The sequence below is a fragment of the Strongylocentrotus purpuratus genome, unplaced genomic scaffold (assembly GCF_000002235.5).
Source record: "Strongylocentrotus purpuratus isolate Spur 01 unplaced genomic scaffold, Spur_5.0 spur5_scaffold_3, whole genome shotgun sequence".
In the NCBI taxonomy this organism is placed as follows: domain Eukaryota; kingdom Metazoa; phylum Echinodermata; class Echinoidea; order Camarodonta; family Strongylocentrotidae; genus Strongylocentrotus; species Strongylocentrotus purpuratus.
In genome coordinates, this window is record NW_022145609.1 from 12,486,615 (window position 1) to 12,502,624 (window position 16,010).

Consider the following 16,010-nt stretch of genomic DNA (forward strand, 5'->3'; position numbering starts at 1 on the left):
TATTAATATTGTCATTATTATTCTCGTCATAATTAATATTATAATCAATATTAATTTTGTCATTATTATTTATATTTTTTAAAATAATTATTATCATCATTATCAATAATGTGTAATGGACTAAAATATATTTGAATAAACCATAAACCTACCCCTAAACCTAGAACACACCACCAACTTGCTTATACACATCGATATAAAGGTACTCCATTTCATAAAATACAGCGAAATGATAAATAAAATGGTGAACAGATAAAAGAGCTATGAATAAGAAGGAATTTCTAAATATCATTGTTTGTATATTGTGTTGGTAATTAATACAATATTACTCTTGACTAAAAGATTTCAACAAAAATTATAATCCTTGCTCGGTAATAATAGCCCTGTATTCAGCTGCATTACTAACATGAAATGAGGGGGGAAAAAAGAAGACATCGCTTTGTTCACCTACTATTCAATGAATATTATCTACATTATCATGAATCTTATTATTTCATTAATTCCTCAGGTTAAAAAAAACACTTTAAACTCTTTTTAAACATCATTTACTGAAAGGCTAATCCCTATTTCATAACATAATATTATATTCAGCACTTGTTCAGATATTGCACAGTAACTATGCTTGTTAGTCTTAATCAAATTATCTTTCTCAAAATACACTCACAATCTTAATAGCCTCATGTTTAGTTCACATCCTACTAATTAGCAATATATCTGATCTATACACAGGGTCAAAATGGATAGGAGCAGAAAACTTTATTACAATTCCCAACTCTCCATTAATGTACTATTTGATTGTGCTAGCTAAATTTTAGTCGATGAAAATTCCATATCCCCTTTACTATTAAGTCCGACTAAATATGCGAAATCCTAGAAATTCTACAGATTTCAAATGATATATATATATATATATATATATATTGTAATACTCATTTTATAAAGAAACTTCGTTCACATACAAAACAATTAGTAACATTAAAACGTCAATAAAAAATCACGGGGAAAAAAGTTTGGATATATTATAAATAACTTAAAGGAATGCAAATATGGGTCAATGAATAATTTATAGCATGTCAATTGACACCACCAATTTTGCGATTTTCAGTGACCGTTACAATTTTTTTTCCAAACTGGAACTCTTGAAAGGACGGAAAATTATGTACAACATATTGGCACTTTATCAAACCGAGATCATCTATAAATAAAATTACTTAAAATAGGCGGGTAATAGGCTCAGAAAGATAGGAACTAAAACTAATAGTCTGTACCACACGTCAAGCAAAATAATACATGGTCCATGCGTGTCGCGCTTCTTAGTGATGGTCAACCTCACAATGTTTTGTTTAACGTGCTAGTCAAAACAATTCCCGTACGACAAATTACACTAATATTCAAATTAATTATCACAACCCGCGTGATGACACCTTTACGATTTAAGTCGAAATAAGTTTAATGGAAATGTAGCTGAAAAGGGGAATTGTTTGATGACTACATTTAAGTGATGTATCAATAAACAGGAAAGCTGATAACCAACGACTCCGCCCCATCAATAGCAATTTAACAGACATGACAAATGCTGAATTTACTATGCAAATATGGTCAACTGGTATTCCTTATGTCCCTAATAACCTTCTATGTATAAAATTATTAACATGTTTGAATATATTGCATGTTGCTAGTTGAAAAACACGATTGTTTTATTGGTTGAAAGACTGCATGGGTTAATATTTTAAAACCATTACTACTTGTGTCTTTAAATCACCGTTATCATTTCTGTGTAGTTCCGTACATAATGCAATCTGTCTTTCAAACATTTATCAAGTTTCCTTATATATAGTTATCAAGTCACCACTCGGCCCCATCGTTTTGGTAGGCAGCTCTAGGCAGTCTCTCAGGTTGGGAACGCATTATTGTCTCCGGGCGGAACCCACTGGAATCAGAGTTAGACATCAATCTTGCATTTTGGTTGCCTCTCTGTCCCCTGAGCCTGGCCGAGCTATTCTTGAACGTCGAATTAGTTTGGCCAGAGCTTGAGCCGGACGCCGCAAAAGACTTCGACAAGCAGCAGCTGAACTGTGAGCGCCATGTCCTGCGAACCTGAGGCTGGCGCATGCAGTACAGCATAAAGATGAAGTACCCCTGCAGAGAGTTGAGGATGGTGAAGATTCCTTGGACGACCTCACTGGCCGGTCGGATGATGCTCAGGTAACCTAAAGACCACGTTAGGCCCATCAGGATCAGGATACACACCGCATTCTGGAAACGTCGAAGGCGCTGGCGCTTCTCCGTCTTATCAAGTTGTCTTCCTTTGACGGTTCTGTTCAGTCGTATAATGACACGAATGAAGATAATGATGTTGAAGATCATGACGAAAGCAACTGGAATCAGGAGACCACCGATGAGAGGCCATTTTGCAAGGAAGCAACTACAAAAACAACAACGATGATAGATACATATTAATATTTCAATTTATTATATAATGATTTATCAATTATATTAATGATGAATCTGTATTCAAGATTGTTTCAATTAAATTAATTCACTACGAGCCGGACATCAATATTTTTCATGATATTCCTTATAACCAGTGCAATAGTCGGTTATTCTATTGAATTTAATCGACCTCATTCTAGTTGACATTACACTTCTACTAAATAAAAATATGCGTAAAGCATCAATGAAAATCTATGAACATGAAATTGTCATGTATGTCTCTAATAATTCTAACTATTGTTAAATAGCATTGATTGGACTATTTGAATGTTGAATCTTTTTTTTTAAATCGTGTACATCATATTTTAGCCATTGCAGATCAGTCTTGGGACTGCGAAAAAGGAAGATATTAATTTAAGTCCTCCAAACATTCAGCCATTTTTTAAATGAGTAGGTTAGACTTCAAACAACCTACAAAGTTTTCTTGGGTAGGAATGCATAACATATTTAACGTGTCACATATTTGGAGCCGTGTTATCACGATAGCAATTACCATCATATGCTAAAACAAATCGCGTTCAGTGTATTTAGTGAGGGTATTGACAGAAAATAATAAATCTATTGTACTCTATAGCGGGAATTCATTTCAAATTGCCAAAGTAATACCAATATATAGAAAAGATGATCCGTCATTAGTGTCAAACTATCGTCCAGTATCGATTCTTCCGATTTTCTCGAAGATTTGAGAAAGGCTGGTGTATAAGAAACTAATGAAACTAATACATTTGGGTTTTCAAAAAGAAAGATGTCATTATTATTATTACTATTATATCTATCCAAGACGAAAATCAATTTTGCTTTAGAAAATTCCATTCCACCGATCTTGCTTTAGCACATTTGTACGACAGTGTCAAATGCCTTGGACAATCGTAATCATGTTTTAGGATTATTTATGGATCTTAGCAAGGTATTTGACACCCTTGTAAATTTCATAACTATAGTGTATTAAGAGGATTACCTCTCCAATGGTTTAATGATTATTTAAAACCCATAAAGCAATATGTTTAGTGTAAATATGTCGATTCTAATTTATTACCAATCTCATGTGGTGTCCCGCAGGGATCTGTTCTTGGTCCTGTGTTATTCTTAACTTATGTGGATGTATTTTAAACACACCTAACTTGTTGCAATACATCCTATTTGCCGATGATACTACTGTAGTGTATAAGAGACTGTACGGTTTTAACTACAAAATAATTTATTTAACGAAAATCAATTTTGCTTTAGAAAATTCCATTCCACCGATCTTGTTTTAGCACATTTGTACGACAGTGTCAAATGCCTTGGATAATCGTAATCATGTATTAGGATTATTTATGGATCTTAGCAAGGTATTTGACACCCTTGTAAATTTCATAACTATAGTGTATTAAGAGGATTACCTCTCCAATGGTTTAATGATTATTTAAAACCCATAAAGCAATATGTTTAGTGTAAATATGTCGATTCTAATTTATTACCAATCTCATGTGGTGTCCCGCAGGGATCTGTTCTTGGTCCTGTGTTATTCTTAACTTATGTGTATGTATTTTAAACACACCTAACTTGTTGCAATACATCCTATTTGCCGATGATACTACTGTAGTGTATAAGAGACTGTACGGTTTTCAACTACAAAATAATTTATTTAACGAAAATCAATTTTGCTTTAGAAAATTCCATTCCACCGATCTTGCTTTAGCACATTTGTACGACAGTGTCAAATGCCTTGGCTAATCGTAATCATGTATTAGGATTATTTATGGATCTTAGCAAGGTATTTGACGCCCTTGTAAATTTCGTAACTATAGTGTATTAAGAGGATTAACTCTCCAATGGTTTAATGATTATTTAAAACCCATAAAGCGATATGTTTAGTGTAAATATGTCGATTCTAAATTATTACCAATCTCATGTGGTGTCCCGCAAGGATCTGTTCTTGGTCCTGTGTTATTCTTAACTCATGTGTATGTATTTTTAAACACACCTAACTTGTTGCAATACATCCTATTTGCCGATGATACTACTGTAGTTTATTCTGATTCTAACTCTCCTTTCCTTATTGATACCATGAATAATGAATAACCAAGATTATCTGCATGGTTTGAGTGCAACAAATTATCATTAAATTTGAAAAAGACAAACTTTATTCATTTCCAGAATGTAAAAACTGAGGGACCTGCTTTGGAAATTCATAATGTGGATGGTGTGGTTATTTAAAAGACTAAAAGTGTTAAATTTTAATCGAGGTGTTATCAATGACACTCTGAAGTGGAATGATCATGTTAAATATATTGCAGCAAGAATACCACGTAATGTAGGCATATTCTTTAAACAGCGTCCCTATGTTCCTTCGAATATCTTATTAACGCTGTACAATTCCATGATATTACCTTTTATTTCATATTGTAATTTAATATGGACAAACATTAAGTGGAATACGGATATTACTTATTTGTTAAAAGTTGTTTTCTCAAATGCTGGTTACCCTGACAGTTAATGATATCAAATTTCTACAAACTGCCATTTTCATTTTTCGCCTCTAAAAATATGTCCCTGTGACATTTTCTATTCTGTTTCAACTGAATAAAGATATATATATATTCATTCTACGAAATAATCTGCCTATTGCCATTTGTGCAATCCAAATACTGTTCTCGCCCTTAAATCCATTTGCCACACTGGGCCAGATATATGGAATTCCCTTCCCATTGATACCCGCACTGCGCTTTCACCGCTCTCTTTAAAAAAAAAATCGGTCAAAGCTTTTCTTCTTTCAAAGTACATGTATGTTGCACGACAGATATTTCAATTCTGTGTTACCATAATGAATTTGTATTATCATGTAAACCAGTTATTGTTGTCATGTCATTGTTATTTACTTGGTAATAACCGAGTCAGTAAACTGACCTACACAATCCCTTTATTAAATGCAACAAAAACCTTTCATGTATTAAGACTGATTTACTCAGTAGTTAAGTAACATGTGCCTATTTTGTATATCTCAGCATTTAAATAGAAGTAGCCGCATGTCAATTGTTTCTCCTTCCATCCCTCATTAAATATATATATATATATATATATCCCTCTCTCTCTCTCTCCTGAAGCAAGTCATTTTTCTGTCATTTTTTGTCATTAAATTAAAATGAGAGCAATAAGGAGCGGGAACGTTTGTTTCATATTGTTCCTGATTGATTGATAGGTTACATTCTTGGATTCAATATAAAACTTACACATCTGTCTGCGCGTAGTGCTCCCTCGCTGATCCTCCAGTGATTCCAACAATCACCAAAGGGACTCCTAAATGCAAGAAAAAAAAGGAATGGTTACTTTATTATCATCATTATCATTGTCATTATCATGATGAGGATCGATGATCATCATCGTCAACATCAATTCTTAAAGGAACAAACGAAGGATAAACTAGACTTGTAGTCGGAGTTAATACTATGTTTTATACAACACATATTGCTCATATTGAAAGCCAATATGAACAGCTTGTTATATTAAGTTTTAAAACAAACTCTACTTGCTGAGCACGATCCCAAAGACTTTCGAGGAAAATTTTCAATATCCTATTGAATATCCTTTAGAAATTTGTTCAGTTCAGTATGTAATAAGTCATTGTAATATACACACTTTTCAACAGGTGATGGACAAAGCTATTGAAAGTTTTTGAGCTTGATTTTGGTTTGGAAGCCTTTGCGATCATGTTGGTAACACATTTTGGCAAAATGGCATTTAATCTATCAAGTAAAAAAGCAAATAATTATTGGACGGTGGCTTACCCCATGCAAACAGTGAAGCCTTCCGCATAAAGCGCGGTAGATACGTGTTGAGAACTCGAACGAAGAGAATATGCATGTTGTAGCCCTCGACTCCCATCCAGAATAGAGATGACAGGGTAAAATAGTGGAGGAAGCCAGCTAGGATACAGCAAGGCAGGGGAGGAATTTCTTCCTTACCTCGTTCTGTGTCAACAGATATCATGACCAGGAAGACGATGTATAGACAGAGCAGGGAACTGGAAAGGGACAGCAGGATCTGGTTGGGTTTGCGATCACGAAGTTTCCTAGAAGAGAGGACAAAACCTTATTTATTATATATATTATAACACATTTAACATGGTTAATGCTGTCGCTGGGTGTCGCACAAAATACTGACTCTTGGAACCGCAGGTGATGTGTCGTTTTGGCAATTATCGACGACGTACCCTTTGAAAGATTCCATGGTATTTCCTATGCTCAAGTGATTTTAATTTTCGGACCGTGTTATTTTCTATGTACCGGTATGTACAAAATCGTGACTCATAATGGATTTTTCTAGCATACACAGCTGCTCTTCTAAAAAATGTGATATGGTAACATTTTTCAATGATCAAAATTACGTTTACGGGCAAGCCTAATGTACGTTTTCCCTACGTTTACCGAGCATCTCTGGGATATTTGTAAGACTGGTGACGGTATTAAATTGTCTGCTCAACTAGAGCTTTTCTGAGACCAAATACCACTTGGTAAGTTGTGCAAAAAATTTATATATGAAATGGAATACATTCGAATTCGAATCAATCAATCAACGTGTTGGACATCACAAGATCAGATACCTTATACTGGCCCATATGCATAATATCCCTGAATATAGAAATGTTACTCACTTATTAAAAGCATATGTGAGGATTGTGATGACAAGGCCCCATATTGACATACAGCAACCAACATAGCTTATGATCTCCAGAATAAAATCTGCCTGTGGTGACAATCCTTCTCCTCCATAGATATCCTGTAAAATGTAATGATATATATTTTCAAACAGGACGTCAGCCAAGTCTGACTACTAAAAGTCATCTTAGTCTTCATGCCTCGATCAGATATGACGCGGTGATCTGCGGCGTTTTTTTTCTTCTTTTTCTGGATGACCTATTGAAGTGCAATTAATACACTTTACATTTATGTAGCTAATAACACAAGGCTTAGTGAATACGCGTTGGACCGTTGTCGCGTCCAGTTGTAATTCATTTCTTTTGCCATATCGTTTGACTTTGGCGATCATGCTGTTCCACAACCCTCGGCTCCTAGCCTTCTGTATAAGTACCACTCCCAGTTCTTTCACTCCTCTCTCTTCCAGCAATTTCTGCAGACTGTCCATCCAAATTATCCCCTTCTTCCCCTACACGTTCTTCCCACAATTTTCCCTGTCAAAGCAAGATTATCTAGGCCTTCTTTACGTGTACTGTGACCCATGAACTTCAACTGCCTAATCAACATCTCACGTATCATTTTCCTTTGCACTCCAACTCGTGTATAAGAACTTTCTCATTACTAACTTTGTCAGTCCAGGGGATTTTCATCATTCTTCTTAAAAACCACGTTTCGCAACTTTCCAAACGCTTTTTAGTATCAGAGGCTAAAGTCCATGTTTCACTACCATACATGAGTACTGGGTAGATGTAACAATTCAATACTCTTATTGTGGTCCTCATACTCATTGTTCGATTTGTCAGAATTTTGCCTAACTTTGAGAATGCAGATTTAGCGAGAGCTATCCTTCTCTTGATCTCTGTCTCACATCTGGCATCCTCGGTAATCATGCTGCCGAGGTAGTTAAATGAGGAGACTTGATTAATGATCTGTTCTTTCAGTTTCAAGTTACATTTTGGACTGCTCTTCTTGGATACCACCAGGCACTTTGTCTTGGTATAGTTGATCTCTAGTCCCATTCTCTCACTTTCTTTTACAACTACATCCAGGAGTCTCTGGAGATCTTTCTCTGATTCCGAAAATAAAACAGTGTCATCAGCATATCTAATATTTGTGATTGAATGGCCACCCACTTGTATCCCATTTTCATCTTCCAATTCTCTTAGAATGATTTCACTATACATATTGAACAGGTCTGGTGACATAACACAACCCTGTCTGACTCCCCGTCTGATGTTAATATATTCACTACACTCTCCTTCTACCCTGATGCATGCAAACTGATTCCAATATAGACTTTGTAACAGTCTTAGATCTTTCCTATATATATCAAGCTTTTTCAGCTCTTCAAAAAGTTCTGAAAGTTTAACTTTATCAAAAGCCTTTGAATAATCAATAAAACACATGGACACATCCTTTTGCATTTCGACTGCTCTCTCCGTTATATTTCTAACCACAAATATTGCATTTCTTGTGCCCGCATCCTTTGCAAAACCAAATTGTTCCCTTCCGACCATAGGAGTTATTCTACTTCTTGCTCTCAAAAGCAAAATCCTCAAAATAATCTTAGTGATATGGCAAATAAGGCTGATTGTCCTATATTGCTCACAATCCACGGCTCCCGGTTTCTATGGGAGAGTAATGAAAATGGATCAGCCCCATTCATCTGGAAATGTTCCGTCATCATTATATTTTGTTGATAATTTCTGTTAATCTATCAACACCATATTCCTCTAATGCTTCAAACAGTTCAGTGACCACACCCTCTGGTCCAGCTGCTTTGTTCTTTTTCATCTTTGACATTGCCCAACGGACTTCAGATTTAAGAATTTTCTCCCCTTTGACTTCATCTGCAAAACTCGACATTGCTTCCCTACTATCTTCAAAAAGTTCGCCAATGTATTGCGTCCACCTACTCATTTTGTCCTTCGTTTCAAACAGGATTGACCCATCTTTTCCTTTGATACAGCCAGGGTTTGAACAACCAGACTTTTTGCCTGAAATTTCATTTATTCTTTGGTAAACATTACTATTCTTATCGAATTGATTTTCAATTTCTGCACATTGTTCGTTTAGCCAGCTCTCTTTTGCCTCATTACACTTTTGCCTAATTTGTTTGTCTAATTCATTTCACGTAATAAAAAAACGCCTCATATCTGAAGGAGATTTTTTTGTCAACCATGTGAAGACCAAGTACATTTACTCAGTAGCCAGGGTTTTAGGAGCTGACCATCAAGGAACGAAGCAAGATGAACCTTGCATGTGCATCGATGATATCTAAAGGGTTATGCAAGCAAATTTCCCAATGTTTACAGTCTTATCTACTTTGTGTGCTTTGAAACCAAATGGATATATCCAGAACATGGGAACGGGCATGCCTTACGTAAGTTCAGCTTTTCTAGTTTCCTCATACATTCTATACAAATTGAATGAGGTTTGTTTAATATGGTATTCAATGCAAATAACTAGCAATTAACATACAATTTTACACAATTCGCAAACAAATTTAGTAAAATTAACACTTTAATATCATGAATATTAAAGACAATGGGTTTAGATGAGGATTTCAAGTTTTCCTGTGTCATTGCTGTAACTTTTGCACAGAGGCTACACACATATCCCATGCTAAAGTACGTTACGTGACAGACAAAGGTGATACAAACCATGAGAATGCCGAAGTTGGTAAGGTGATCGCACTCGCATGTAATTCTGGATATGTTGTCATTACTTGTTTTGATGCATCCTCGCGTGGACCATTGGTTATCATCAAAGTCATAAGATACACACGTGGCATTTGTCCCATTCTTGAAATGAAAACAAAATATGGCAATTATCAGGGCTTGAAAATAAAATATATAAACATCTCAAATAAAAAAGAAGACCATTTCTGCCACTGGAAAATATCTGGTTCAAGAGTAACGTGTACATTGCATAATACTGTCTCGTCCAATATGCAAACTTCAACCACATTACTCTACAATTGCTCCGAATTGATATGTCACTTCACATCATCCTCTCATCCTCATCTGTGTGTTCATATCCAATCTTTTTGTATATTCGCGAAATTCCTCAGATTAAAGAGGTTGATTTACATTGAATCACTGCCACATTTCACATCATTGTGCCCCCGCATTTGTTTCTCTACTTGTTTTGTAATGTTATTCAAATCAACAGCAACATTTTGGTTGAGCCATTGCCATGTTACAAATGATAACAAAAATAATAACAGTGGGTACTTTTATAGCGCTCAAGTTTGTCACATTTTACACTCGTGGCACTTCAATTAACACTGATAAAGCATTAGGATGCACTCACCGGATTGGTAGGAGTAAATGCAATCATCACGGGTTCCTCCAAGTTTTCGATTTCTTCGTTATTGATCGACGCCGCTATGATCCTCGAATTCAACTTTCGCAAGAATCCCGTCTGGTTTAGATTAAACTCCGTTAGTCCACTGTCCCTGAAGAGAGCCGTGTTCAAATGTGTTGTAATGACCATCCGGCGGTCCGTCAGCCCGGAGAACCTTTTCGCTAAGACTGATGGAATGAAGAGGGTCGCCTGAGCTGCAAGCGCATCTAGCTTTGTTGTACGATCGCCTCTTGCCACCTGAAAATCCTCGTCTGAAATGCTTCCTCCATCGGCCGTAGCTGACATGAAAACGGTTATACCCTGGCTGAGTCCATCCACAGTCAGATCAAGTACCTGATACACACAAAAATAAATATGATATTGGACATTGATATAGTGTTCATATCCACCACGCTAGGTGCTCGAGGCGCTACAATATTATTCCGGCTGTGGCTAGGGAACCGATTTCGTGCTCACAGCATTCAATGAATTTCATCCTACCGATAACCATTTTGTAACCTTGGATGAGAGTGGGAACTGTGGATAAATGTTATTGCCAAAGGACACCATGTGTCGCGCCGGGGCTCGGACCAGGACCTTCACAACTCCAGTCAAGAGTTTTTTTAAAATTGTTATATGACACCTCCAGAACACAGTTTTCTATGCACGTTATGCAGGATGTCCTTGTATGTCTTCCATAAAGCGATGGCTTTGTTTTTAACGGTAAACGCATTGTCAAAATGATTTGGGTCTACAAAATTAATGTTTTGAGGCAATGAAAAAATAGTATACATGAAGATAATTGCATGAACAGAATGATTTACGTAAAATCCCAAAATAAAAAGTTAAGAATATACAGTAGAATACGTTATATTATACTATTTTACTATAGAAATGATTAAAACATGTCTTTCTGTTGCTTACCTCTGCGGCAATATTGGGCTCAACGATCCGAAGAGTTTCATTTAGCACCTCAACTACAGCGAGTTGTGCTTCAAGGGCTATAACTACACGACTTGGAGCACCACTCGCCTCAGCCATTTCTAGTTCTCCTTCTGGTAGATCCGCAATGTTACTCGCAATATCCACAACAGACTCAGTCACCTGTTGGTCATCAATACGTTTTTGGTTATTTTCCGCTAAGTAAACTGCATGATAACACCAATACAAATACTCATAATAACAACAACAACAATATTAGCTTTGATAATAATATCCATTTATATTAGGTAGCTTAGACAGATACCGAGATGTGATTGGTCTAGAGCTCGTGACGTAACAGTACTTGCGAGGATCGTAGTCGTTATAATTTCCTGGCCGGTCACATTTGGTTATATTCAAGTTAGCTGGTGGAATGAATATATTTTTTAATCCATGCATGTCGCCCTCTTGAGGACTGTTTGTCACCAACTACACGGATATGATACACATGGGACTAAAGCAGACAATCCTTTGTGATCGATCAATGACTGAAAGTCTCGATTGGAATTAAGTTCGACCCGCGAATTTTAAGTTCTACTTTTTACACGTCGCGGGCGACGCCGTACCACAACAACACTTTGAATTGGAGCCCCGATCAGTGTTAATGAGCAATGAGGATCTTGGTACTTGGTACTCGGTTGTTGTTCCTCCAAAAGATTCCTAGTGGAATTTAAACTGGTGGTCGTGGTGACAGAGGGTGGACTTAAGGAGATTTCGGAAGGAGTGCTACTTTAAACTTTGCTGAGTCAGTCAGGGATACTAATGTCGGATCAAGGTTATTCCATGCTCTCAGGCGCGCCGGAAGCAGTTTGGGATTGGATAGATAGATAGATAGATAGAAATGGTTTTTATTAAAAAGATCATCGCAGCCAATGGTTGAATTGCGATCCATTTCACAAGGTTATATACAATACAATTGCAATTCAAATTGAAATAACACAAAATATGACATAAATCAATAATCAAACATATAGACATTTCATAAAAATTCATTGATCAGATTCAAATTTTTGTTAAAAAAAGAAGGCAATAGGGAAAGGTGTAGGAGAGGGAGAGTTGGAGTGATGACAAAGAGAGAGAAGGAGAGAAAGAAAGAGAAGGGGGACGGGAGAGAAAGACGGAAAGAGATAGAGAGGAAGAGAAAGGGAGAGAGAGTTGAAGAGAGGAAGAGACAGACAAAGGGTACCTTATCATTACAGATGAGGGGAGATGGCAAGAAATATTCAGTAATGCAGAAAATTGAAATAAAAACTATCAAAATTCATTTACATAGTTCAATCATGGACTGTGAAATTCTAAAAATATTGGTATTACATTTTATTCAAAAGATTTATAAAGTAAGGAAGAGAGCTGCACTGGAAGCGTTTTGTTTTACATTGGTATTTTTTAAACTTTGATTGAGATCTTAGAGAATAAGTGCTTTGTTGTCTAAGAGGTAAACATTCTTTAAATTGTGGGTGTTTGACAAGTGCATTTGCAAAGTCTATACATAACTGCTTACGTCTTGCTTCTAATGAACATAGATTGCACGTTTCCAATGCTGCTTCATAATTTTCATACTGACGTCCTAAAATGATTTTGCAAGCTCTTTTCTGAATACGTTCTAAAATATATACATGAGTTTTTGTTAAATTACCATTAAAAACCGGTACCCCATAATCTAAAATCGAACGAATGTATCCTTTATATATAAGTAAAAGGTCATCTACAGGCAATCCATACTTCTTAAGGCAACGAAACATAAATAACTTCCTATTACACCTTTTTGTGAGATCGGATACATGACTATCCCACTTTAGGTTTGATTGTAAAATAATTCCGAGGACTTTGGCTTGATGAACATAAATTAATTCTTTGTCGCCAATGAAAATTGAAGTTTGTTCATCACAATTTTTCATAAATGTTATAACCATAGAGAAGCACTTGGACGGATTCAATGTCATATTACTTTTAGCTGACCATTGGTATAGATCAGTGATTGCATTTTGTAGTTTAGACTGAGGTGTTACTTTTCGGCTTTCTACAATCGTTAAGTCGTCAACATATTTATAAATTGGTAAGTTAAAATCATTACAGGCATCATTGATCATTACAATAAATAGAATCGGACCAAGTTTGGTACCTTGCGGAACACCAGCATTGATTGTTTTCAAATTAGATAACTGGCCAAAATATTTTACCCTTTGTTGACGCAACTCGAGGAAACTCAGTATCCAAGATATTACACATGGCCTCACTTGCAAATGGATCAATTTGTTGATTACAATATTATGGTCGATGCGATCAAACGCCTTAGAAAAATCGGTAAGTATGATGGTGGATAAAGATTTGGGTTTATCAGCGTTGGCATATATTTGATGAAGAAGTTGTATCAAGTAGTGGTTAGTGCTTAAGCCAGGCCGATTTCCATACTGATTGGGATCAATATGCCTGGTAATATCTTCAAGTAACCATTTACATATGAAAGATTAAGCAAGTTTTGCAAAGTAAGAAGTAAGTGAAATAGGGCGTAGATTTTGCAATGTGGGTGGTTGTGACTTAGGAATGGGTACAATTTCAGCTTGTTTCCAGAGTTGGGGGACAATAGAGCTCTGAAACGAATCATTCAGAATGTCAGTCAATGGGATACACAATTCGTAAGCAAATTCTCGTATTATTCTTACAGGTAGGTCTCCAGAAATCCCAGCTTTACGTTGATTAAGAGATTGCAATTTCTTGTAAACTTCAAAAGGCTGGATGATTGGACATGTACAATGCGACGGTAAAAATGCAGGCAATTTACATCTATCCAAACAAAGAAGATCAGCTGCTACAAAAGAAAAATGATCATTTATGCAATCAGAAATAACCTTAAAGTTTGAAGGATTGGTAGTATCAGTATTTGGGATTTCAATGGGTGAAGATTGTTTACTATTGTTAGTAAGGATTTTAATTTGTTTGTACCAGCCAGCAGGATTTGTTGTTTTTAGATTAGTACTCTGGTATTATAATACCTGATTTTTTGTTCTTTAATCAAACGTTTAGCTTTGTTTCGAAGGAGACGCCAAAGAGATCGGTCATTTCTGTGAAATGCCAATTGTCTCTGGAGGATGATAGTTTTAACTCTTGCTGTTACCCATGGTTTATCAATTTCATAACACTGAATCTCTTTAGCTGGTAAAAACATATTCAAATGATATTGTACTGTATCTATAAACACTTTGCATTTGTTATGTATGTCATTTTCACAGTAAACATTTTTCCAGTCATAATGAACAATCCAATTGCCGAAACTTCGCATCCCACTACTCTTTAGTGGGCGGATGACCTTCTTCGATTTAAACTTTTTCTGTTTGTAATCGGACCTATTACGAGGCAACCATATAACACAATTATGATCACTTGAACTAATGGGAGACAAAATATTAACCTCTTTGTACAAAGAACTATTATTAGTTATTATTTTGTCCAGAATGTTCTCACCCCTTGTAGCTTGAGTAACAACTTGTTTAAAGCCACCAATGTTTAAGATTGGCTGGGTGTCGAAATCGTTAAAATCCACTAAAATTGAGATTCCAACTTCAGGGTATCTAACAAGCAGGCTGTCAATTGCAGTAAATAGATGATCCGTATAAAGGTGTGCATTAGGGGTTCTCGGAGGGATGTAGATGACACAGACGATCAGGCTAGCTACAATTCGCGGTAACCGTGGTGGCCTCATGTGTATCCATAATGCTTCAACTCCGTCAGGTACCGGGACGTCAAGGATGCTTGCCTGAAGATAATGTTTGGCGTAAAGGGCTACCCCTCCACCTGAACGGTCTTCCCTCGGTTTGGAGAAGAGCGAAAAACCTGGCACTGTAAACATTTCCAGTGGGATATCATGATTGAACCATGTTTCGGTGACAGCTATGGCATCAACCTTATTGACATCAGCTACTACAACTAAATCCTCATATTTATTCCTTAGAGATCTGCAATTAGATAAAAGGACAACTGGAGTATCATACTTTTTAGGCGAACTGCATGACTGTGGTATTACGTCAACTTTAATCAAGCAGGCAGGTAAAGATTCCTCCCTACAACGTCGTGGTGGTAGTCGAGGTCGGATGCGAACCGGAATTGAAATTGGAAAAGAACGATGGCGTTGCTTTCTGATGCCTCCCCGTTTTCCTCGATGACGTGTATGTTTAAAAGAAATTCCCAAATCTTTGATGAGTTTCCGTGTTTGAGTAAGAACACTGTTACTGTTACATAACGGTCGCAAATGGTAAAGTTGGGAAATTGAGTATCGGATAAAAGACTCCTTGTTGCAGTAGTTGTCATGGCGAAAATCTAATGAAGGGCCCGGGTTGGGGTTGATATCACCACATGAAAGGAGTTCAATCTGGAAGGAAGACTCGCCATTGGTATAGTAAAGTATTGGATGCTTAAGGTACGTAAGATGGCGAAGGCATACTTTACTAGATGTGGAGTAGGGTAAATTACTTTGTGTTGCTACGTTGTGTTCATATAGAAAATATACCCCTAGGC

The 16,010-nt window shown here is 36.4% G+C and overlaps 1 protein-coding gene across 1 annotated transcript in view; it reads right to left on the minus strand.

Annotated features, from left to right (window-relative positions):
- Positions 1–741: 741 nt before the first annotated feature.
- Positions 742–16,010, minus strand: part of LOC105437510 (adhesion G-protein coupled receptor G6) — a 31,691-nt gene continuing 16,422 nt past the window's right edge. The window contains exons 9-15 of the mRNA XM_030996977.1: positions 11,442–11,621; positions 10,485–10,871; positions 9,833–9,973; positions 7,127–7,251; positions 6,261–6,544; positions 5,706–5,772; positions 742–2,425 (exon numbers count right to left, since the gene is read on the minus strand). Coding sequence (XP_030852837.1) covers positions 1,846–2,425; positions 5,706–5,772; positions 6,261–6,544; positions 7,127–7,251; positions 9,833–9,973; positions 10,485–10,871; positions 11,442–11,621 — 1,764 coding nt within the window. The 3' untranslated portion in view covers positions 742–1,845. The remainder of the gene's footprint in view (positions 2,426–5,705; positions 5,773–6,260; positions 6,545–7,126; positions 7,252–9,832; positions 9,974–10,484; positions 10,872–11,441; positions 11,622–16,010) is intronic.